This window comes from Equus asinus, chromosome 6, assembly GCF_041296235.1.
Source record: "Equus asinus isolate D_3611 breed Donkey chromosome 6, EquAss-T2T_v2, whole genome shotgun sequence".
NCBI lineage: Eukaryota > Metazoa > Chordata > Mammalia > Perissodactyla > Equidae > Equus > Equus asinus.
Genome location: NC_091795.1, coordinates 5,124,518 through 5,151,430, shown reverse-complemented (window position 1 = coordinate 5,151,430; position 26,913 = coordinate 5,124,518). Strand labels below are relative to the sequence as shown.

The window sequence follows — 26,913 nt, the reverse complement described above, 5'->3', positions numbered from 1 at the left end:
AGAAGAAACAGAACGCAGCAACTCTACAATGTGTCATCCACAATATCCACCCTACAATCAAAAATTACTACATAGGGAGAAGCAGAAAAATGAGATTCACAGTCAAGGAAAAAAAAAAAACAGTCAACAGAAGATCTGCAAATGAACCAGATGTTTAATTAGCTGATAAGAACTTCAACATTAAAATAACTATGATAAATATGCTAAAGAAGAAAAATATGCTCTTTTCCTACAGGAAAGAGTGATGAATATAATGGGTGACATGATAGGGAATTTTAAGAGAGATATGAAAGCTCTCAACAACAATAAAGGCAACAAATGGAACTCCTAGAATGGAAAAAATACATCTGAAATAAACAAGTTACTGAAGAGTATTAAGAGCAGGTCAAACAATGGAAGGTTTGTTCCATAATTATTACCCAAGGTAAATATCTTTATTTATCCAAGCTAAAAATCTCTCATAGAAAAGATAAACTATAACAGAGCCTCAAAAAGCTGGAAAAATATCAAATGGTCTAATATACCTATAACTGAAACACTAGATGGTAAAGAGAGGTGGTGGCAGCGAGAGGGAGGAAAGAAGCAGCTAATAGTCACTGCAAACTTTTCAGTTTTCTAAACATGAACTCAGAGAAACAAGAGAAGAACAAACAGGAAAATCCAAAGGAACCCACGACCAGGATCAGAGCAAGCTGTTCAAAATAAAGAAAAACTTTAAAAGAAACGAGGTGTGTGGAAACATATTGCACACAAGTAAAACATCTAAAATAATCGTAGTTTTCTCAGAAGAAACAACACAAACCAGAAGACAATAAAACATCAACAAGCTGCCAAAAGAAAAAAAAATGACAACCTATAATTCTACATCCAATGAAAACACACTTTCACAAATGAAGGCAAAATGAATACACCTTCAGACAAACAAAACATGAGAAAATTCACTGCAAGCAGACCTACACTACAAGAAATGTTAAAAAGTTCTTCAAGAGAAAAGAAAAATAACAACAGATGGAAACTCAGATCTACAAAAATGAACATCAACAGAAAGATAAAACTGTGGGTAAATGTAAGAAAATTTTTTGCTTGTTTTAATTTCTTGAAAATATACTTGACTGTTAAAGCAACAACAATGTATTACAGATTTATAAAAATGGAGAAGTTGGGGCCGGCCTGGTGGCGCAGCAGTTGAGTTCGCATGTTCCACTTCTCAGTGGCACGGGGTTCACCGGTTCGGATCCCAGGTGTGGACATGGCACTGCTTGGCAAAAGCTATGCTGCGGTAGGCGTCCCACATATAAAGTAGAGGAAGATGGGCATGGATCTTAGCTCAGGGCCAGTCTTCCTCAGCAAAAAGAGGAGGATTGGCAGTAGTTAGCTCAGGGCTAATCTTCCTCAAAAAAAAAAAAAAAAAAAGAAATGGAGAAGTAGAATGTATGATAAAGAAATGGAGAAGTAGAATGTATGATAATGAGAGCACAAAAGATGGGAGATGGAATTGAGACACACTGTTCTAAGGTTTCTATATCATACAGGAAGTACAATAATATTATTTGAAGGTAGTGTGTGATAAGTTAAAGCTTACATCAATTATTATTTTAAAAAATAAAAGACCAAGGAGTAATAGCTAATAACCCAATAATGGAAATAAAATGCAATCATAAAATACTCTATTAATCCAAAAGAAAGCAGGAAAAGAAGAAAAATGAAAGGACAAATAGAAAACAAACAGCAAATTGGCAGAATTAAACGCATTTATATCTACAATTAAATTAAATATGAATGGTCTAAACCAGCAGCACTGTCCAACAGAATTTTCTGCGCTGATGGAAATGTTCTATACCTGAGCTGTGCAACAGGTAACCACTAGCCACATGCAGATATTGTGCAATCGAAATGTAACTAATGCAACTGAGGAAGTAATTTTTAAATTTTATTTAATTTTAACTAACTCAAACAGCCATATGTGGCTAGAAGCTACCATACTGGGCAGTGCAGGTCTTAACATTTCAGTTGAAAGAAGGAAACTGTCACATTGGATAAAAGAGCAAGAGCCAATGATATGCTGTCAATACAGTAACTGACAGAATGATTATAAAATGTATATGGAAATGGAGAAGATTTAGAATACTTAAAGCAATTTTACAAAAGAACAAAGTTGAAGAAGTCCTACCTAATCATAAAGCTACAATCACCAAAAAGTGTGGTATTGTAACAATCTATTATTTATCTATTTGTCTACTTCATCAAAATTAAAAACGTCTGATCATCAAGGAATATGTAAGTCACACACTGGGAGAAAATATTACACATATATATATGACAAAGCACTTGTATTCAGAATACAGAAAGAATTCGTATGATTCAATAATAAAATAACCCATTTTTTAAAAAAATGGATAAAAAACACTTCACTTCAAAGTGAACAGACACTTCACAAAGTAGATAAAATAGCCAATAAGCAAATGAAAGAGTGCTCAACATTATTAGTTATCAGGGAAATGTGAATTAAAACTACAGTAAGACACCACTGAACATCCACAAAAATGGCTGAAATTAAAAAGGCTGACAATGTCCACTGCTGGAGATGGCGAAGGACAGCTGGAACTCTGAAGTGTGCCGACGTGAATGCAGAATGGTACAGCCACTTTGGAAAACGGGGGTAATTTCTTATAAAGTTAAATACACATGACCATACAACCAAAAACAACCCCACTTGTAGGTACCTAAGATAAGTAAAAACATATATCCATATAAGGACTTGTGCACAAATGTTCATAGCAGCTTTACTCCAAAAAGTAAAAAACTGGAAACAATCTAAATGTCCAACAACTGGAGAATGGATAAACAAATTGTAGTATACCCATACAATGGAATACTAAACCACTGATACATGTCACAACATAGATAAATCTCAAAAGCTAAGTATCTAAGCAGTGATTTATTTACTGTGATTTGAGGGAAAAAAAACGTCTATGTTTTCACATATACATGAATATGGATGAAAATGTCTCAAAGGGTAGTAACAGACTATTGAGAGTGGTTACCACTGGAGAGTGGACTGGGAGGTTGAGAAGAGTGGTCTTAAGGTGGAGGTGAGAAAGACTTGCTTTTTATTGTATATGGTGGGTAGAATTCTAACATGGACCCCAAGACTGATGGTCCCTCGCATACCCATACCTTCTAGTTATTCAATCAAATACTAATCTAGGTGCTGCTGTGAAGGGATTTTACAGATGTAATTCACATCCCAGATCAGTTAACCTTAGAAGGGGAGATTATCCCGGATGGGCCTGACCTAATCAGGTGAGCCCTTAAAAGAGACTGTGAACTTCCAAGTGAAAGGGGTTTGAAGCCAGAAGGGGATTCAACATCCAAGCCCCCCTGCTGTGTGGGTGAGAGACAGCCACACAGAAGGGACCCAACATTCGAGCCCCTGCTGTGTAGTTAAGAGACAGCCACACAGAGGGGACCCAACATCTGAGCCCCTGCTTTGTGACAGCCAGCTGCATGGAGAGGCCCCAACATCTGAGCCCCCTGCTGTATGGGTGACAGACAGCTACCAGAGGGGACCCAACATCCCAGCCCCTTGCTGTATGGGTGACAGACAGCCACCGGAGGGGAGCCAGCATCGGAGCCCTCTGCTCTGAGGGTGAGAGACCACCACCGGAGGGGACCCAACAACCCAGCCCCCTGCTGTGTGGTAAGAGACAGCCACACAGAGGGGACTCAACATCCGAGCCCCCTCCTGTGTGGGTGACAGACAGCCATGTGGTGGTGACCTAAGAGTGGTCTCTAGGAGCTGAGAGCAACCAGTCAGCAAGAACAGAATTCTGCCAACGACCTGGAAGAGCTGGGAAGCAGAGCCTCCAGACAAGAATGCAGCTGAGCGTGAGGCCCCACGAGAGAAGCCAGCAGTGCCCCGCCTGACGTTCTGATCCCTGGCACTGTGAGCTAACACAGGCGTGGATTTAAGCAGCCAAATTTGTAGCAATTGCTTAGGGAACAACTGAAAACGAGTCCACTGCATTCTCTTCTGTGCCGTTAAATTCCTGTTAGTCAAGAAAGCATAGTTCTATGATGAAAACAGAGAGAGTGAAGGAACAGCATGCTTCCTAGTCAGGAACGTGCTCAAGAAGATAAGAACACCACTTAGGAGAGTTCGTATGTGACAATCACATGCTTATCACATAAAAGGTGAACTCAATGGCCTTAGAATCCCTTCTGGTTCTAAAGCTGCAAGATTTTAATGTCATGGAAATAAAAGAAGCTTTTCAAAAATGTGGGAGTGGTCACCATAATTTGATGAAGAAGAGGGGCCAGAGAAAGGGAGGACCAAGCAACAGCCACTCAATGGGCTGGTCATGACAAACAGAAATGGCAAGCGATAGGATCTATTGGAGCATATGAGGAAGCCATTTGGTGTAAACCTAATTAGGCCTGACTTTGTTTTTTCCAAACAAGGCCTGACTGTGGCCATTGAGCACACGTTGTATATCTGCTTTAAAGATTTACTATGGCAAGAACAAATGCCCTTAAGATAAATGTGCAACTTCCCCCTACATTGGCATTTCCTTAGGGATAAGCATCTTTCCTTAGGCTAGGAACTGATTGCTATGCTCACCTTTGACCACCCAGCTCGAGACAACAGACCTGCCACCCTGCTGTGTTCACCGAGACAGCAGACCTACCTGCTGTGTCCATCAATCGCTGTGCTGACAGAGCAGTCTCGTGACTTTTGTAAAAAGGACATTTCAATCATATGTGAAACATCCTGTTTGGGGGTATATAACCACGCTGTGCACCCCACTTCTTCGGTGCCCTTTCTTCCTTCAGGAAGAAAGGCCCCAGGCCATGGTCCTCAGATTTTAGCTCAGAATAAACTCATCTCAAATTTTCATTTATAGATTGGTTATGGATTATTTTCGTCGACAGTCACTAGAAGAGTTCAGCAGAGCAATGTGTTAGAAGGCAGATTAAAGAGTAATTCAAAAAGTCCGCGAGGTGATAAAATAAAGAAGCAACAGACTACTATTACCAATGAGAAAAAAAGATAAAAACGATGGCAGTTTGGCAGTCAAATTATGGTTTTTCAACTCTGTGGGGACCTTAGCATGTGAGGAGGAAGAGGGAAAAACAAGAAGAGACTTATTGGAACACACAACTAAAGGAAATTAATTAACCTTATTGAATTACCCAAGCTGTATTTGCAATTTTCTTTTTAAAAAAAAATCGACAACTCACCTCTTTCACCAAGTTAAATTTACTCCCTCTTTTTTATTATAGATTTTAATCTGAATTACCAAACACATTCCTCCTGCACGGGCACAGTGAGAAGGACCTGGAAGCATGATAGTCGGAGTGCACACTTAGGAAGGCATGTGACAGGGCCGCCCAGACACTTCCTGCTCTCTGTCATTAAAGGAGCTCTCCACGTCCACCGAGCTCGGTAAGCACGCCCAGCAAAAGCAGTGCTAGTCCTCCTACTGAACGCTGTGGAGGCAGTCGGAATTTGCTTAGTGTCATGTAAGATAGAGACATCGTGGACACTCAACAGTTATTCAACCCATCATTGATTTTTAACTTGAATCAACATAAAATTTAATTCACATTCAAGGTAAGTACAAACAAGTCTCTGAGGTCTCTGAGTGGTTATTTTGAAATCATAAAGGCATCTGCAGTATGATACGGATCTATTTAAAAGATATACTCACTCTCTGTTCATCATCAGAAACTTGTGAGGATATACAAGTTGTTTTTGTTGCCATGTGAGACTGAAAGAGCTGAAAAAGAAAAAGAAAAAGAAAACAGATATTAAAACCTATATCTAGGGCTGGCCCAGTGGCACAGTGGTAAAGTTTGCACGTTCTGCTTCTCGGTGGCCTGGGGTTTGCTGGTTCAGATCCCCAGTGAGGACGTGGCACCGTGTGGCAAGCCACGCTGTGGTAGGCGTCCCATGTACAAAGTAGAGGAAGATGGGCATGGATGTTAGCTTAGGGTCAGTCTTCCTCAGCAAAAAGGAGGACTGGCAGTAGTTAGCTCAGGGCTAATCTTCCTCAAAAAAAAAAAAAACCTATATCTAAATAATATATTTACCTTATAAAGGAAATCTAATATTGTCGTTACCACCAAGTTTTGACTTGTAATCTACACAACTGACTGATGTTTAAAACTGTAGTTTTCTTGCTGGATAGATATCTAAGTAAACTACATGAAATATTCAACATATAATATACATTAATGCACTAATACACACACACACAAATTGTAAAAAAATAGTAAACCTCATTTACATTCAGGAAGACAAAGAACATTACATTTACTTAAAATACTTTATAGGATTAAAAAGGGAAAATGAGCTATTTCACTTAAAAAAAAATACTCTAGTGGGCCAGCCCCATGGCGTAGTGGTTAAGTCCAGTGTGCTTTGCTCCGGCAGCCCAGGTTCATGGGTTTGTATCCCAGGCGCAGACCTACAACACTCATCAGCCATGCTATGGTGGAGACCCACATACAAAATAGAGGAAGACTGGCACAGATGTTAGCTCAGGGCTAATCTTCCTCAAGCAAGAAGATGAGGAAGACTGGCAACAGATGTTAGCTCAGGGTGACTCTTCCTCACCAAAAACCTCCAAAAACCAAAAACTCTAGGAGCCAAGGCGGCACTCAAAATTAGGTGTATTCCACTGTAGCACACAAGAGGAAACAGAAATGTTAATGCTCCAATGTCAGTATATTTGGGAATGGAGGGACTTTAACATCTGAACAGGTTCCTTAGTTATCCAATTAAAATAGAAATGATTATCATTTATACAACTCCTATTATATGCCCACCATTATGCTAGCTCATTAAGCAGTTTCTTATTTAATCCTTACAACAGATCTGAGCCAAATGTATGAATTCCCATAGACTACATGAGAAAATTAGGATTCTGAAAGGTTAAATAACTTACCTCAAATCATGTAAGCCTGTAAGTTGTAGATACAGGTCTGATCTGACTGCAAAGCTGGTGTTCCTTTTACTGTCTCAAGTTGTAAACCAAATACATATTCACTATGTTTGCAATGGTGAGGGATGGGGGAAGAGAGGTACAAGAGAAGTTGTGCAAATCTCCAAGTAATACTGCCTCAAAAGGCACTGCTATCCTACTTCTGAGTGCAGCACAAGACACTGAGGAAATGTGGCATTCAAAAAAATAAGATTGCTATGGATGTAGGAAGAAAAAATGCAACCGGTGCCAATGAGAATAGAATGCAAAGTTCCCTTCCTACGCTTGACTCCCTAGTACCTCAGTAGTTTTCTTCCTCAGAGGCCACCAGACTCTTAGGCACCCTTCCAGAGATCGATGAGGTGTGTGTAAAGCACACGTGAATACACAGGTCTTTTTTGTTTATACAGATGTAAGTGGCCTATTGCTCTGTATTATGGTTTTTTGCTTCATCAATCCTGAAGACCATTTCACTAGTATGTAGATCTGCCTCATTGTTTCTACAGTATAGCATTCTATTCTGTATACTACAGTATATATGGATGTTCTATATTTATTTAAGCACTTCCCTAGTCTTTAATTTGTTGTTATGTGCCATCACATCGGCTCCTACTCCTGCAACCCTAGGAATGAGCAATGTCCACATGTCCTGTCCTCCACAGCCCCACTCAGCTCCTGTAGACACGGGCCTACGGCTTCCTGTATGGAGTCAACCCACTCCTATTCGGTCCTCCTCTTCTCCTGCTGCCTCTACTGTTCCCAGCGTTACTGTCTTTTCCAGAGAGTCCTGCCTTCTCATGGTGTGCCCAACGTAGGACGGCCTCAGTTTTATCATCTTTGCCTCCAGCGACAGCTCAGGCCTAATTTGCTCTGGGACCCACCGGTCGCCTTTCTGGCAGTCCAGGGTGTCCGCAGAGCTCTCCCCCAACACCATATTTCCAATGAACCCATTTTTTCCTGCAGCCTTCTTCACTGTCCGGCTTTCGCATGTGTACACAGTAGTTGGGAGCAGAGGGTGTGGACAACCTTGGCCTTGGTGTCTGATGACACTTCCTCACACCTGGTGATCCTCCCTAATTCTTCCATTGCTGCCCTTCCGCGTCCCAGCCTTCCCTTGGTTCCGTGGCTGCAGCCTCCGTTTACATCGATGACTGAACCAAGGCAGACAGATTCTTTAACAATTTCAGTGTCTTCACTGTCTACGTTAAAGTTGTGCAGTTCTTCCGCAGTGGGATTTCTGTCTTCCTGATGTTCAAATGCAGTCAGTCCTGCTTTGGCACTTTCTTCTTTCACTTTTGTCAGAAGTTGTTTCAAGCCACTGCTGCTTTCTTCCAGTAAGACGGTGTCACCTGCGGACCCTAGACGGTTGGTGTTTCCTCCACCGGTTTTCACTCCTCCTCCATCTGAGCCCAGCCCAGTTCTTCGTTTGCTCGGTTCTGCGTACAGATTAAACAGATAGGGAGATAAAGTGCATGCTGCCTGACACCTTGGCCTAAAGGAAAGCATCCCGTCTCTCCATATTCTGTCCTGGCGTGGCTTCTTGCCCACAGCACAGCTCACACACCAGACAGTCAAGTGCCGAGCACGCCCATTTCTCTCAGAGCAGCCACAGCTTCCCATGATCCACGCAGGCAAAGGCTTTGCTGTCGTCTATAAACACAGACTAACCTTCTGGAATTCTTGGGCGCGCTCCAGTAGCCAGCGGATAGTCACAGTTGGATCTCATGTGCCTCTCCCTTTTCGAAATCCAGCTTGGCCGTCGGGCGTTTCTTGGTCCACACAAGGTAAAGGCCTTCGCTGCAGCTCCATGAGCATCACTCACTCGCATGGGACATCAGAGCGATGGTCCGGGAGGCACTGCCCTCCTTGGTAGCGCCTTTCTTGGAGATTGGCCTGTACATCGAGTGTTTCCAGTCTGCAGGCTATTGTTTCGTTGGCACATTCTTGTCAGGATTTTGACAGATTTGGTCTCTGTGGCTTGAAGTAACGCTATCAATATCCCATCTAGTCCAGGTGACGTATTTCTTCCCAGCATTTCCAGGGCAGCTTTCCCTTCACTTTCTAGAATTACGGGTTCTTCCTGGTAGGAGTCTTCTTCGGAGGCATCTGTCATCCTTTCGTCTCTTCTGTGTGGACTTTCACATATGGTTTCCACCTTCCCTCTATTTTCTCCTGATCAGAGGGTGTGCTTCCCTGTGGGTCGTTCAGCATTCCTAACCTGGGTTTAAATTTCCCTTTGGCTTCTTGAATCTTCTGGAAGAGACCTCTTTTTCCTTTTGGCTGTTCTCTTCTCTCTCTCTGCAGTGGCCATTAGGCTGGTTCTCTTTATCTCCACGTGACAGTTACTGAAAAACTGCGTTCACGATTCTCACCCTGCTTTTGGACCTTTAACTTTTGCGTCTCCTCCATCCTTAACAAGTTTCAGTGTTTCTTCTGTCAGCCATCTTGATTTAGCTTTCTTTTTATTTCAAGCACTGTCTTTCTGCATCTTCCTTAGTAATATTTCTGGTTTCAGTCCAGAGTTCTTCTGGTTCTCGGTCAATTAAGTTTAACAACACAAATCTGGTTTTACATGGACTTTAAATTCACCAAGAATGCTGTTTACATTAGTTTTGGCTCTAGGATTCTTTCAGTGTTCTTCTTCAGCTTTACTCTGATGTTTGATGTTAACAGTTCGTGGTCAGGACCACAGTCTGCTCCTGGTCTTGTTTTGGCAGAAAGAACACAGCTTCCCCGTGCAGACAGTCCTGTCGCGTTGCTTGAAGCGTGTATACGCAATGGACAGAATGTTGGCTTCACGGAAATCCATGAGCCAGTCTCCTGCTTCCCTTCTGAGCCCTAGTCCAAATTTTCCAAAGAATTCTGCTTTATTTCCTCCTTTTGCATTCCCAGTCACCTACAATTACCAGCACATCTTGATTTGCTGTGTAACTGGTTTCTTCTTGGACACGGCGGGAAAACTGTTTCACCATCTTCAGCGTCTGCAGCTGGAGCACAGACTTGGGTGACGGCTACGCTAACAGGTGCTCCCAGAAGTCTGACTGACCTTCCCCAGTGAGACCTTGTGTCGCGGCCCCTGACTGCCTGTGCTGCCTCCTGCCCCAGGACCAGAGCCGCTCCATCTCTTCCGAGCCTGTCATTTCTGGGGTGGAACGCTCTGCAGTCATCTCACTGAAAGTGCCCCATTCTTGTCCGTTTTAGCTTGCTGACGCCAAGTGCTGCGATGTTTACACGTCCCATTTCTTGCTAGACAGTTCCCAGCTCACCTTGGTTCATGCTACTCACGGGCCATGTCCCAGTTGTGTGTGCTGCACGGCCTCGGCTTTCCTTTCTCTTCAGCCGCTGCACGTCCTTCCGGCCTTAGTCTGCTTGTGTCACCAGCAACAGTGCTATCTGTACTTGTTCTCTGCTCCTCCCCGGTAACTGAGTGCCTTCTGGCCCGGGGGTCTCATCTGCCAGCACTAGCTCATATTTCATTTTGGACAGTCTCATCACAGGGCTTTCAACAGTCTTTAATTACAATTAACTAGGCTGCAATGAAAAGCTTTGCCCATACATATGATGAAAGGGAGACCTTGTTGCTGCAGCAAGGGAGTGGAGTTCTCTGGCATCTCAAAATGTGCCCCCACCCTGAGACTGTGAATGCAACCCCACACAGACACACAGGTATACATCATGACTGGATTTTACAGAACACTAATAACAATCTGGTACATTCTTGATAATACAGTCATGTGTGGCTTAATGATTGGGTTACATTCTGAAAAATCTGTCATTAACCAATTTTGTCATTGTACAAACATCAGAGTGTACTTACATAAACCTAGGTGGTACAGCCTACTACACTAGGCTACATGGTACTAATCTCATGGGACCACTGTTGTATACGTGGTCTGTTGTTGACCGAAAGGTCATTATGCAGTGCTTGACTGTATAAGCTCTTGAAGGCTGGCCTTGTGACTTAACCACTACACAGAGTGTTTCCAGATCCTGAACAGCTGACTCAACACACTCCTCCAACATGAAATGACTCGTGTCAGTTAGAAGATGCTCCCATACAAAAGCACACAACGAAAGCTTGTTGATGCACAGGCACTAGCTGTGTTTTCACAATTTAAAAAGTGAGAAGTACATAATTATACAAAGCATATCAGAATTGGCCTACGGTTTCGTTTTTTGTTTTGAATTATACATATACTTCACCTTACTCCCTCCAGCCAGCCTGCTGCCATTCTAATTAGCCCCCTTCACCCTCAGTTACTGTGTGGCACACAAGGAATAGATATGTCCCTCTCCTGAGCCAGGACAGAAAAGCGAGAGCAAGTGGAAAAGAGCTGTGTAGTTACAGAGATCTGGAGAGAGGGATCATTACAGGCCAGAGCAGTTTTCAAAGACGATGATATTGAACTGAGTCAGAAAAGTGGTATAGCATCAGATAAGGTGGCACTTAAGGTAGGAAAAAATCCCTGAGCACCAGAAGGGAGGCAGACTTTCATATCTGGAGAAAATAAATAGTGAGGATAACAGTTTGGTGGGGAAAAGATGGGTTCATTGGTCTCCTGCTACAAAGTTATGAATGAGGTTGAGAAACAGATTAGGGATAAGAGATGAGCAGCTGACTGGCGAAGTATGAAGTATCCATCTAAAGAGTCTGACTTCTTGGTAACGGCAAAGAAGTGCCACAGAAAATATCTGATTAGGGACTGTGCTCAGAGCCCTGAGTGCCATGCTCAGTGTCAGTTCCTGATGTCACATGCTATCTGCTCACATCAGTGATGGAAGTCATGTGCCACACATCTAATTAACTGAAGGCTGTATTATTTTGACTTATCAACTATAGAACTTTGCTAAAAATTAAACTTTAAAAAAAGTTACAGTAAGGAAGCAGTTTTCAGTTTTTAATATAAATGGATAGCATATGACTAGATTTTTGTGAAATGCTGCTTAGTAGGCAGTTTGGTTGATAAGTAAAATTTGCTTAGAAAAAATAAAATAGGTTTTGTATTCACTTATTAAACTTTGACTAATGAAACCTAGATTACATTTCTGTCATTTATGTAAGTTCACATCAAATATCTGGTTTTGTTTATTCATTTCATGTGTTTCTTAAAACCTGCCAAAAAGCCTACTTAAAATCTCTGTGGATAAATGTTTGATCAAGAAGTATGAATGAGTCCCCTAAAAGTATTATGTACATATATATTTTTTCCTTCTTCTCCCCAAAGCCCCCCAGTACCCAGTTGTGTATTTTAGTTGTGGGTCCTTCCAGTTGTGGCACATGGGATGCCGCTTCAACACGGCCTGATGAGCAGTGCCATGTGCACGCCCAGGATCTGAACCAGCGAAACCCTGGGCTGCTTAAGTGCGGCACGCGAACTTAACCACTCGGCCATGGGGCTGGCCCCACATAAAAGTATTACTGGTACTATCCAACTAGTCAAATTTCCAAAACAAGTTTTAGAATGAAAATGGCTTTTAATAAATTATCAGAGCATTATTGAAGGTAAAATAACAAGGGGACAAGAGTTGCCCAAGTCCCCCTAGTGGCAAATGCTAAATTAAAAACAATAAAATAAAATCTGGAAGTGGAATACCAATCTGCTCTATCACTGACCACCACTTACTACATGCAAATCACTAGGCTGGGTACTGGGGCCTCAGGAGGAGTCAGGAGGAGTCAGACACAGCCCTTGGTCTTAAGAACTTATCTTAGAGAAACACACTCCTAAGAGGCAATCACAATCTCATTCCAAGGTACAGGGAGACTAAGGAAATCACTACCTACACTTGACTACACAATTCTTTGCCTGTAGCTTTTATCTTAAATACATATACAGGATACATACAAACATACATATATTTAAATCTATACACCTACTTCCTAAAAGGAAAAAACTTACAGGGTACCTTTAACTCCTGGCAAAACCTAACACATTTTTTTTTTTAAGTTGTAGTATATCATGAATCACAGAAAAAAGCGCCAGAACATTTTGGGGTAGCTGGAGGAAAACCAGGTTCTCCACCATCTTCGAAATTTTAGTTTGAGGAGTATGGGCAACACAACAGAGGCAGCACACAATTTGTCCTGGGGCCCCTTGGGAAACATGCAGTAGATGACCTTCTTCTTATCAGCCAATTAGGGGAAAACTGGTGATTCATTCACCACAGGACCCTAGATAACAACCTTCCTTACCCTCCTCAGAAACTTTCCTGCAACTGTCATACAGCCTCTCTCTAGGTATAAAAAGTGGCCTTGAGGAACAGCATTCTGACTTGGCTTTACAATAGGTTCATTTGAACTTCACTTTCCCACAATTTTTATCTTTGTAAAATTAATCCAAGATGGGGCTGGCGCAGTAGTGTCCCAGTTAAGTTTGCGCACTCCGCTTTGGTGGCCCGGGGTTCACAGGTTCAGATCCTGGGCGAAGACCTAGCACTGCTCGTCAAGCCACGCTGTGGTGGCACCCCACATAACATGGGGAAGACTGGCACAGATGTGAGCTCAGGGACCACCTTCCTTAAGCAAAAAGAGGAAGACTGGCAACAGATGTTAGCTCAGGGCCAATCTTCCTCTCACACACACACAAAAATAATCCAAGAAATAGTTTTCAAATTGTCCCCCAGTGTTTCTTAAAGTTCTTTAGGGCAAAAAAAGAAAAGTAAGAGACAGTGGTCAAAATAGTTATCTGGGACTATTTTATACGTTTCGAGAAGGCAGGGTTCTTTGAAGTAAAATAATACTTTGAAAGATTAGACAGACTCATTATTTAAAAATCTTTTTATTAAATCTTCAGGTTAAGGAGGTTTAAAATAAACTTAAGAGTGCTGATCTAAAATTTTCCTAAAAACAAGTAACATCATTACCTTATTCAAATTATGCCAAGGATGATTTTAGAAGTGGATGCTAATTACAAGCCAGGGGAAAAAAGACAGAATTCAACTGAAATCAGTGAGACTGGGGAGTATAAGCCACAGCAACACAGGGGCCTCCTGTGCGTGTCCTGCCTGGATCTTCCCCCAGTCAGCCAGCCTAAGGCAGCTGAGCACAGTCCAAGTCCCACCAACACACCACCTCAATTTACCATCATCTCCAATAAATACAAAAGCTAACAGGTAACTACGAGGTCTAACATTCAGCCTCAAAAGATCATCAAGATGGGAAATTCTTGATAGCAGTTCATGTAAAAACAGTGGTTTCAAGCTTAACAAAACCTTACAGTAATACATAGGTGCTTAAAATACAAATGCAATCTTATTTTGACATTACTTTCCCCCCTTAATTAGAAAAGGAGTATTCCATGTTTACTATAGGAAAAAAAATACTGTTTCTAATTGTGTCATTTTAATAACACTGCAACGAACATCCTTCTTGCAGCAGCAAAAGAGGTGTGCCACTCAGTCCCTTAAGAAAGAACTGCTCTTTGTCTACAAAGAACGCAGTCAGCTGACAGCCTCCAGCTGCAGAGCCTTCAAGATCTGCACAGCATTCGACTGAAGACCACGCTCTTCCCAGGCAGCCCCTGGCCAAGGACTGAGCACAGTGGAGGTGTCCCGGTCTGGCCCCTGCTGCCCTGTGCAGGCCTCCCTGTCAGGCAGGCAGAGCTCTCCAGTGGGCTGGCCCAGACTGCCAGATCAGCACGGCCTCTGGGGCTCTCTCTGCCCTGTTTTGCTTCCTAACGTCTCTCCTTCCACAGTTGTCAAGATCTGCATCAGGACCTTAAAGCTTGTCCTCTCCAGTCCTGCTTCCGCCCCCTTTCTCTTTCACAGGCATTACCTCCCCTCTCTTCCTCCCACCCCTAATGAATCTTTAACTCCTAATTCTTCAGCATCTGTTTCCTGGAGGATCCAAACGGCCACACCTGTATACACATCAATCATTTTGTACATCTGATAATTTCCTCATGATACATTCCTAGAATGTAATTACTGATCAAAGGTATAAACGTATTGCCAAACTGCCCCTCAAAAAGGCTGTACCTGCTTACACTTCCAAAATTAGCATATAAAAATAAAGTGTCCATTGTATTATATAGTCATCAATACAGGGTATTAACAGTTTTTAAGTGTTTGTCAATTTGATAGGCAAAAGTTGACATCTTAATTGGACTTCTGATATTTTGAACCTCTTTTTCAGGTCACTGGCTGGAAAAGTATATATTTTCATAAATCATCAGTTCATGTTTTTTCTCTATTTGCCTATCAGGGTATTCCTTCTTTGTCTCTCTTATTAACATACAGAGCTGTTAGATATGACTCCATGCTTGTCATGTGTACTCCAAGCAGCTTCTCCTGATTTGTCACTGATCTTTCAATTTTCATAGAGTACAATCTATCAGTCTTTTCCTTTATGGTTTCTTCCTTAAATGTAAAGCTTAGAAAATCTTTCCACACTCTTAAGTTTAAAAAAATGCATCTAAACTTTTTCCAAGTTTTTTTATGGTTTCATGTCTTATACATAAGCTTTGCAGGCCTTCTAAAAATTACTTTCTAGTACTGTGTGAGTTAAGGAAATCTGACTTTTTCCCAAAGCCACTGTACCATCAATGGAGAACAAAGTATATTCAATCATCTATAGTCTGTCTTATGGAAATGAATCTCCAAGAGAAAAACTAGGACCCATGAATGGACTAGAAAGGCAGATGTGACACAATGAAGAGAACTCACTGAAGGACTAGAACTGTCTAACAAGAATAGCATGGGCTGCCCCATGCAGGATTCAGCTGCTGGCCCTGGGGGGCATTCAAACAGTGACACAGTAATCATCAACTGGGCAAACTGCAGAGCCGAGGCCTGCACTGAGTGGGAAGCAAAAATAAAGATCTTCTAAGGTCTGTCTCACCTCAGAGTTTATGACTGTCTGCCTCCGAGCAAGCAATGAGGAAAAAGTATGTGATGGAGACTGAAGCATGAGTCACGGGAACTGCACGTACAGATAAGGTGGATTAAGGGAAGACCAGCAAAATTGTACCTAGTTGATCGGAAGACCTCTCAGAACGAAAACTCAAGGTTTACTTAAATGAAAAGTAGATGACTTGAATTCCTGAGAGAGGGAGCATGTTCCATGCAGACGAGGTGATAAAAAAACCAACCTAATTTGAGAAGTCATTTATTTAACCCAGGAAAAGCAAATGGGAGACAAGCTAAACAAAAAGGAAGGCAAAGAAACTTATTCAAAGGACTTAATATTGACAAGGAACATTTGGGAAAAAAGAATACTGAGGAATCAGTGTGAAGTTGATCAGTACACGCTGCTTGTCATTTATTCTACAAATACAATATTTACTAAAAGCTCTTGCATTTTCAGGACAGAGCAACAGACCCCAAGCATTGAGGATCAAAGGTGAATAAGTCAATATCCTTGCAATTTAAATTTAGTACAGGTGAGAGATATGTATACAACTTATGGAGAGGGCACAGCAAGAGTTCGGGGTATAATGAACTCTGCATTATCTGAGAAGGCACTGTCAAAAAAGGCTTGAGCCGAGACTTGAAAGAGAAATAGCAATTTTCCTAGCAAATGAGAAAAGAAGGTAGAGGAATCAATGTGCGCAAAAGCACGCAAGTATACTTGGTATGGTTGGAAAACGGCAGTAAGCTCATCATCATTTAAGCCTAAGGAAGCTTAAGTTTAACTATAAGGAGGACAGCATAAGAAGCGAGGCTGGAGAAGGCAACAAAGGGCTGGGCATCCACTCTGCCTCAGAGTGAGTTCCATGAGCACCTTCAGGTATCTTGAACTAAGGTCACTTGATAGATATTACTGTGAAGCAGGAAAAATAATATGAGATGAATCAGCACAGGTTTGATGCAATTTTGGAAATACTGAGTTTAAGGTTCCTATGAACACCTTGGATCCCTCAAGGAACTTCCAACTAGTCACCTGAATCTTTAGCCAAGTGTGTGATTAATCCAGGGTAACTTTTACATGATTATTAAAAACAAAGACAGTGGTTATTCCCCTTTCTCGTGAAGTCTTCACTGATCCCATAAGACTTGAATGCTTTCACGTTGGTAAACACACTAAAAATTCAGCCCAAGTCACTACGGTAGTACGGTTTTTAGACTGAACATAGTTAATACTGTCTCACTAGTAACAGGCTCCAGTTCAGAAGGTATTATCTCGTTTTTATAAGTCAGAAAAAGATAAATCTTCAAAAGGAAGGAAAAAGTTGCACATAGTAAGAATCTATATTGAATATTGGCTATGGAGAATATTATTACAAAGATTAGAAGCAATAATTATGAAAATTAGGAGAAATAATCTGATTTGCTAGTAAGTGGCAAAAGAAGACTATAAGACTATTGACATCGTGGTTACAAGCAAAAACTATTTATGCATATAAGCAAGCATACATAGGATCTGAATCTTGGGGGAGGAGAATAAATATTTCCTTTTCTTCTTGAAATCCATTAATATCACTTATGCGAATTTAACAAAGACTAAAGTAGAAAAAAGAATATAAGTCTTCCTAAAATATCTATAAAAATGTACTTATTTAACAAATATGTACTAAGTGCCCACTGTGTTCCAGGAACTGTCCTAGGCACTGGGGATGCATAACTTAACAAAATAGAAAAAGATCCCTGCCATTATGGAGCTTCTGCTCCAATTAGGGAAAGACAGGCAAAAATCAAAGTAAAGTATATGCTATAATATGATAATAGAGAATAACAAATGCAATAAGGAAAAATAAGGTAGGAAAGGGGGACAGGAAATGCCAAGGTGGCAGGGTGAGGGGGTGCCATTTTGAACAGGGTGGTTAGGGAAGGCCTAACTGGCAAGCAAAGGCCTAGGGAGTTTGGGAACAGAACAGATGAAGAGCATTCCAGGCAGAGGTCTTATTGCAGCTTATTGTAAGTATTGTAAGGACTTGGCTTTGAAGGGTTTTAGCATAAGAGGGACATGATTCCTCTTTGTATTAAAAGGTTCACTACCACAGCTACTATGTTGAGAGTAGACTGAAGAATGGCAAGGCAGAAACAAGGAGACTAGTTAAGAGGCTACTGCATTAATCTAGGAACGAGATCATGGCAGTATGTTAGCAAAGGAAGAGGTAAGATGTGGTCCAATTCTGGATCTACCTCAAAGGTAGAACCAAAGAATTTGCTAAAGGTTCGATGTGGGGTACGAAGAATAGCTCCAAAGTTTCTCCAAAGCCAAGGCAAGGCTTGAGCAACAGGGAGGGAGGAGCTCCACTTACTGGAACTGGGAAGACTAGAGGAGGAGGAGGAGGCAAGATCAGAAGTTCTCTTTGGAACATGTTAAACTGGAGATGCTTATTAGATACTGAAGTGAAGGTACTAAGGAAGTAGTTAGATAAACAAGTCGAGAGTGCAGAGCAATCTGGACTGGAGATAACAATTCTGAAGTCATCGATATACGGCTAGTACTTAATGCTGTGGGACGAGAAGAAATCACCCCCGGAGTAAAGGTATTTAGAAAAGGAAAGGGATCACAGAGTTGAGCCCTGGGATACTCAGACATTTAAATGTTGGGGAACTGAGAAGCAACCAGTCCAAGGGACTGAGAAGGAACGGCTAAAGAGGGTGAAAGAAACCCAGAAAGTGTGGAGTCCTGGAAGACAGGTGCAGAAAGCATTTTGGGGAGGAAAGAGTGTGTGCCACTTCCATTCCTTTACGCATCGTGTGAGGCTGCTTTCAGGCCACAATGGCAGAGCTGCACAGTTGTGACACAGACTGTATGGCTCACAAAACCGAAAATATTTACTATTTGACTCTTGAAAGAAAACCTTTGCCAACCCTTGATCTAGAAGAATGAGAGGGTGAATGAACGAGGAAAATGAAGTACAATTTTTAGCAAGCAGCAAGGCCTCTGGAGGTTAGTGGTCATGACGTTAAAGTGAGACCACTAAGCATGATTTTCCTCTGTCATACTCAGCTGTGAGAGCACAAGAGCAGAGTCAGGGGACAGTTTAATTGAAGGGGGTGTGGGGTTTCGCCAGGGAAGAACGATGAAGCAGAGAGGGAACTGAAACATGCACGGAAATGATTATAAATGTCACAAGCACGGACAGAAAGCTGGGCAAAAAGAGAAAAGAGGACATGCATGGAAGACATGAGGGAAAGGGAAAGGTGGCAGGATCAACAGATTAGGCCAAAGAATTGTGGGACCTGGAGTACCTGAGGGAGTAAACAGGGAAGGCAGCAGGGGTGGTCAGAACGGAATGCTTGAACTGAGATGACTAGGGGCTGCAGTTACTGGCATGACGAGAGGACCAAAGTGTTAACTAAAAGGAGAGGCTAAAGTAGCATAGAGAACACGATACCAAAGGACAGGGCAGGTCAAAAACGGAAAGGCAGGGCACTGCAAGGAGCATCTCTGTGGATACTGAAGTCATCCAGAATGACGACAGGTCTACTGTCATGGAACGACAGGGAGCTGGCAGCTACACCATCAAACATGGGGGAGGTGGGGTTTCAGAAATGACTGCAACAAAGAGGGGGTGAGTATATGCTATGATAGCTGAGTGACAGTCAAAACCGGGAATATTTAGGAAGGAGAGGAGGAGAAAGGTCTGGAAGTGGCGATGAGGAGTAAAGTGGTCAACTATGAAACCTCCAGGCCCTGTGCTCCAAGTGTCCATTAATGACAGTAGGCTTCAAAACAAAGCTCCCAGAGATCCCCTCTGGGAAAAGTTCAGTCAAATGTGAAATTAGTCAAATATTACTATATTCTGACTAAAATCACAAATACATAGGGAAGGCCTGATCCATCTTAACACAAAAGTAGCGGGCAAAACTTTCTAGAGAGCTGTGGACCAAGACCCAGGTAATAAATAAGTGAAAAATGTGATTATTCCTCTTTTATCCACATTGGCAAAGATGGACTACCATGCTACATTGATGCCCTGTTCTCTCTGAGAGGTGATCCTTTTGTCCCAGGCCATACTCTCTTCTGATTCCTACAGCCTCACTAAGGATGGTAGGATTTGACCACCATCCACCTCTTCAGATTTGTCTTGTTCATGATGCCCCCTTCTGGCAAGTTTCAGACATGCCAAAGCTCCAACCCACCACAGGCCCTTTGCAACTGCCATTCCCTTTGCCTGGATGCCCCTTCCATCCTTTGTCCCATACAAAGATTCCTCCTTTCAAGGAGCTTACGTTATAGTGAAGAGGACAGCCAAGTGTGGTACATGCTATGAAGGAAAGAGAGTGATGTGATCTAAAGCAGTCAAGATGACAGTCGGGGGTAGATTTTCAACAAGGGGCAAATGTAATCCAATGGAGAAAGGATGGTCTTTTTAAAAAATGGTGCTGGAACAACTGGACTTCTATATGCAAAAAAAAAACAAACCTCAATTTATACCTTGAACTACATATAAAAATTAACTAAAAATGGATCATAGACCTAAAACTTCTAGAAGAAAATGTATAAAATCTTTGTGGCCTTAGGTTAGGCAAAGGTTTCTTAGCTACAACACCAAAAGCATGATCTATGAGAGAAAAAATGATAAACTGAACCTAACAAACTAAAAACTTTCTGCTCTTCAAAACACACTGTTAAGAGAATAAAAAAAACAAGACACATCCTTGTATAAAACATCTGTAAATTATTTATCTCATAAAGAACTTATATAAGAAACATACACATATTTTTAAAACCTGTACAACTCAATAATAGACAATAATTCAATTTAAAAAGTGGGAAAAGATTTGAACAGACACTTCACCAAAGACATAAGGATGGCAAATAAGCATATGACAAGATGTTCAACATCTTTAGTCACTAGGTAAATGCAAATTAAATCACCAGATATCACTACATGCCTATGGGAATGACTTTTTTTAAAAATGACAATACTGGCAAGGATGCAGAGCAACAGGAACGCTCAGTCATTATTGGTGGGAATGCAAATTGGTACACACGTTTTGGAAAACAGTTTGGCAGTTTCTTAAGTTAAACACACACCATACCACTCAGCACTCCTACTCCTAGACAGCAACCCAAGTGAAATGAAAACTTATATTCACATAAAAACCTGTGTAAAACTGGAAACAGCTCAAATGTTCTTCAACTGGAGAAATAGTGACCAACCTAAACTGTGGCACGTCCACACAACGGAGTGCTACTCAGCAGTGAAGGGGAATAGGCAGCAGCATGGGGGAATGTCAAAAGCACTGCACTTAGCTCGAGAAGCCAGCTCAAGGGCTTCATAAGTTCCCAGATACGTTGTCCTGGGAAAGGCAAAACAACAGGGCAGAAAACTGACAGTCTTCAAGCCCGTTTCAACAACGTGATTGTCAGAGAGGAGAAGGACTACAAGGAAGCACAAAGGAATCTGGAGAGGTGATGGAACTGTTCTGTATCTTCGACTGTGGCTGTAGGGACACAACTGTATGCAGTCATCAAAACTCATGGAACTTCATACTAAAAACAGGTAAATTTCACTGTACATAAGTTATACCTCAATAAAAAAGCTAATTCATAAAGATACAAGAAAATTTTCTAACTAAAAGTAAGTAATCAATACATGGGAAAGCAGTAGCTAACAAAAACTTAGAATATCTGAGGATAAACTAAATGATTAAGACAATGCATGTACGATTATCTGTCAGCAGCAAAAAAACCAAAATGTACAGCAAAACATGCAAACACAAAATGAGATTAAAATATTTTCTCTAATCGTTCAAATTACAATTCAGTATTCAGTTCTTTCGCCCCTAGAGTTACGTGGAAACTATAAACTATAATTCTTTTCTATACAACAGAATCTCTGTTACTATATGACAAGCAGCCTATCTTCTCCCCAAACAGAGAGCCCCTAGAAATTACCTCAGTGCCCCATATCACAAGAGAGAAGAGTTAACATGACATCAGTATAAATATATGGCTTAAGAAGGCTGTTAGAATTAATTGCTTATGGTGGTAACAGATGCAGACTGCTGGAGCACTGAGTAACTGCCAAAGCCATGCAGGAGGGCCCGGGGCAAGGAGGGACAACGACAGCATGAACACAACAAGAGGCAGTCTGTTCAACAAAATGTGAGAAAGTTAACCCTCATCCAAAAAAATGGAGATAATTCAGTCATGAAGATGGGAGGATAAACACAAGTAAAGTACTTGCCCTGGTGCACGTACTTTAGCATTTGGCAGCATTTAGTTACCCCAGCAGATACAGTCAAACAGCAAAGGACAAAGGCATATAAATGCTTGCAAAGATCTTTAGAAATTACTAGACGACTAAAAAAGTAGAACTGGTCCAAACAAGTTGAAAATGGCTAAAGTTCCCTTGAGTTTTTTAAAAATTATACATTGAAGAAAATTTTAAAGCTGTTTTCTTCATGATTGGTATATGCTACTGAAAAGGCATCTCATGTTATTTTCAGGTTGAGTGTACAGTCTGAGATGATGAATCTTCTTTCTGTCTAAAATATCCAGCCAGTTCTTCTCTGCTCATCTAGGGCCATCTCTTCCTTTACTACTTAGCTCAATATGGAACTTTTGCAAAAAGTCTTCACTCTTTACAGAAGTTAAAGCTAGTACAAATCACAATCTTACAAATGGCCTATATTTTCCAAAAGTTCATTTTAGTAAGCTTCTTAGATTTAGAATACAGTTTCCATAGAAACAATATTATAGACAGAGTTAAGGTCCCAAGCAGCTTCATGAATGTCTTATTTACCCCATAATGCACAGACTATTCACAGTCTTAGATTAAGTTTTCAAACCTAGTAGCAGACTAAGAAGAAAGCATACTTGTTGCCCCATTCCTAGAAAGACTAACTGTAGATTATGCGTTCTCAAAGGGATATTACACCGCCACATGAACATGGTAGGAATTGGCTTTTCGGGGATGAAAGAAAATGAACGGTTTGAAGCCCTACAAAGTTCAACCCTATGTGAAAAAAACTTATTCTTTAGTAGTGAATTCCTCTCATTAGGGAGAACTTAAAGTTAATGAATAAACTGTATTAATTTAATAAGATTAATTAAATGTTCTTAATTAATGAAATTGGACATAAATTTAATTTTTCTCTTGCAGGGGCAATAATCAAAGGAAGGTTGAGCAATCCTACGCTGGATAAACCTTGAGACAGGCAACGTTTGCATTTAGTATTTCCCACCTTCCCTCTGTAGCCCTCCCGATGCTGTCCTGCTCCCTCCCAGTCTCCTCACCCGGTCTGGTCCTAGATCAAAAGTGCCCACCTGCACTCACGCCTAATAAATGCCTACTTTCTGGATTCCCAAGATCACACCAGGTGTTAGGAAAGTGACCCACTGACTGACTTTCCCTGAGCTAGCTATACTTTCCCAAGAGGAAAAAAGACCTTTTAATAAGTAGATTTCAAGCAACATAAACAGGAAAATGCTGAAGATCATACTGGAGGGGGGGGATAATTCAACGTTTTTGTTTCTGAAGCCCTGAATCACTGGCCTGAAGACTGAACGGTACTAGCTACCAATTTGTCAATGTGGACAATTTCTCATCTACGCATAAAGGACTACCCTAGTGAACAACTCCTTTTAAAACAAAGCTCCTTTATAACAGACATCTTTTTATTTTATTTTTTGAAAATCATTTAAGCAATTCTGGCTTAATTCATAGCTCAAAATAACATTCCAGCTAAAGAGTACACATTCAACTAAGCAAAAATATCACCGTGTACAACTTATATTTGTCCATGAAAAAAGTGGAGTACAGACCACTGACAAAAGACTTATGGTATCCATCAATATTCTTCACTACTTATGACCCCTGTCTATACAGATCATGCTGTCTAACTGGAACAACAGGACTCCTCACTGTCTCCATAAACACGGCCCACACAGACAGGAGGATAAACTCTATCTGGTTCTTAAGAGGAGAGGGGAAAGGAGATCAGAGAGGATGTCTCACAGTTCTCCTCCTTATCTTCGGTAAGCTCCTTAGTCTTGTGACACTAGGCTGCCTGAAACTAGTTTGGAGGGGCTGGGAAATACAGCACGCATGGCAAGGACCTGCAGGGCCAGCTCGGCCTCCTGGTCCCTCCCCACATCCAAATCTCAAACAGAAATGGTCTCTCCTTTCCCCTAACCTTAACCCCTTCTTATGCCTTTCTATGCATATTTTCTTTTCTTCAACATACGGCATCCTTTTAATTCATATTTCAATTACGTTACTCAGGTCTGACATGCCAGAAAATGACCCTATGCCTCTTAAATAATTTCTGCTTTCGTTAATAAACATTTCTGGAACATATCCTTTGTTAACTAAATGATTACTATGCAATCTCTACCAAACTGCCATATACTTATTTTTACATCTATCAGCTGTCTCAGGTCTAGGTATGAGAGTATTTAGGATTCTTTACATGGAAAAATATTTGGGACAGCCTTAAATGGAATATGGTTGAGAGGGTGCATCTTTATCCCTCTTCCCCGCCAGAGGCTCTATACCCTTAGCTCTCCCACGTTCATACTCCACAAGCTACCACTTCCTCTTACTTGAGTCTCCAAGCATCTTCCCTGTAACAGAAAGAAGTACGAGTGAAATTCTACAGCCTGGGTTCATTTTCCTCAGCTTCATTTCTCCCCAAGGCTGCATTTTAAAAATCTTTCACCTGCTCTGTTTGACTTTACCTTCCTTTTTTAGTCTCAATACCTGGTTCACTTTTTAAAATTTGCTCCAACAATTTATTTATCCCATTATTTAAAAACTTCTAGTGTCTGAAAAAACAAACTGAAAGAAATCTGGAAGTTCTAGAATTCCTAATATAGTCAATTCATGGTTCCTAAGAGAATACAGTAACCATGTTTCTCAAAATAGATGCCCCAAACACATGATGAAAAAGCATCCTGGTACTCAGAGAGGCAATCGGCAGTGCTGCATCAAGCCCAGGACCCAAGACTTCTTTCACTAGGTAGAACTCTAATGATATCCCCATTTGTCTATGATAGTAAGGTTTGCAGGGAGCCAAACAGAAAACTGCACATCTGGAGACATTATTTAAATTAACCAAAACAAACAGACAAGGAAAAAGAGGTTGCCAAAATATAATTCTGGACAAATTTAAGACTGGCAAACACAAATTCACCTTTAAAATGACATGTTCTGGAATGACTCATATAATGTAATGAACTCGAGTTCTAGTATATCTAAACTGCTTCAGCTAAATCCTCAATGAAAAATCTCTGGACTTTTTGAGAAATACAGAGAAAGTAGTTAACTTCAAAAAAGTGTAACTGCCAAATACAAAATTTCAAAGACAAGAATAATACTGGAGTGAAATATGCATATTTACTCAAAGTAATTAATACTAACAAAGTATAAGTGCTACATCCCAGTCGACTAAATCATGACATTTGTTTTAAAGGTATTTAAAATGAGAGTTTCTAATGCTTTGGTTATGTTACTGACACTATGAGAAATGTGATTTCTATTTTCGTGATCTTCAAATCAGTCAGTAGTCGATACAAATTCTACAAGATGTTAAATAAATTTGTATAATAAAGCATCATCTAAATCAAACTTCCTCCCAGATATAAGCAGAAGTATAAGACTTAAAGTTCTCAATGAAAAAGCTTTGCGAATTAAGCATTTTGTATTGGGAATGCTTAAAATAATAAAAAGAGGAAACAGATTTCATATGGTTAAAAATGAAGGGCCAATACACATTCTCGAAGACAGGAAATCTTTTCTGTACTAAAATACAAAAATTTAAAAGCACTCTTCTTCCTTGTCTCCCACATACCAAAACAAATAAATAAAAATCAATACAAGTAGTTACAGTCTGGGACTATGTTAGGATCAAAAGCAATCTGCGAATCCCTACCTAAAAGGTATGATGACACTCCGAGTGTGCAGCCTGGTGGAAGGGGGAACTTCATTAGAACAGGAGCGTAGGTTAACAATTTATGTAGTAACACAGGTTCTCTGTGAGAATTTATAATTTATGCATTTAACATTCAACAAGTATAAAATCATTCAACGTGAACATATTTTCCATATAAAAAATAATCAATACTTGTCCTCAAAGATATAAAATCATGGCTATGCAGGATACAAAAAATATTACAGGTTGCTCTTCCTGAAGATAGATCACTTAATTGAGGGGGGAAGAATGCAAGACTCATTAAAATTTAATTGATGTAAAAGTTAAATAACAATACAAAGCATAAATTAGGAGGTATTACAAGGTAGCATATGACTAAGTGGCAAACGAGCAGTATGACAGAATGCCAAGGCTTAGGATTCTCTGGGGAAGCTCCAGAGGAGGTGGGACAGGAACTTGGTCTTTCATTATCCTATAATGATTATAGGATCTGGATCAGTGGGAAAGAAGGATGTCTCACCAAATGGAGAAATGGGAATGCACAAAGGCACTGAGGTAATAATTAACTCCAGGACATGAAAGGAAAGAATTAAGACTCACACTTCAAGATAGAAAGTAAAACAAATGAGGGAAGCCTCTAAGATACACAAATTATCCTCACTGAAAAATAACAGAAAAAGAGTTCAGAGGCACTGCAGGTGAAACCGGAAATGACAAATACATATAGGAATTGAAAAGATTTAGACATCATTTAAAGGTTTTAGAAGGACAGTCTGAAGCAGAAAATTATGAGCGTGTGTTTCAGGAGACAGAAAAAGACAGTCAATATTACTTCAAGATCCACTACCACAGTCAGCAATAAATAACTATACAGTCAAGATCTCTGGAATCATAAAACTCATGCAAAGACTAATAAGGGACATGCTGGAGATGGTGGCAGAGACAACAGAGCCAAGGCAGATCTCACCACCACCAGCTGTGACTCCTGGAGCAGATACTAAACCTCCCTGAGACTTAATGTCGTCTTCTATTAAAAAAAAAAGTCTGTAAATCTGTTAAGAGTATCAAGTGAAATTTAACACAGAGGTCTTTAAAAAATAAAGGTAGAATAAAAATGAAAATACAAAATACTAAAATTTCCTGGACACAG

At 40.7% G+C, this 26,913-nt stretch overlaps 1 protein-coding gene across 6 annotated transcripts in view; it reads right to left on the bottom strand.

Moving 5' to 3' along the window:
* The window catches only part of SEPTIN10 (septin 10), a 67,364-nt gene that overhangs the window by 35,916 nt on the left and 4,535 nt on the right, over positions 1 to 26,913 (bottom strand). For 4 of the 6 annotated variants that reach the window (XM_070511470.1, XM_070511468.1, XM_070511473.1 and 1 more), the window contains exon 2: positions 5,712 to 5,780. In XM_070511470.1, coding sequence (XP_070367571.1) covers positions 5,712 to 5,780 — 69 coding nt within the window. Of the gene's footprint in view, positions 1 to 4,688; positions 4,931 to 5,241; positions 5,334 to 5,711; positions 5,781 to 26,913 lie in introns of those variants that run through there. The other 2 variants (XM_070511472.1, XM_070511471.1) reach the window with 2 other exon arrangements.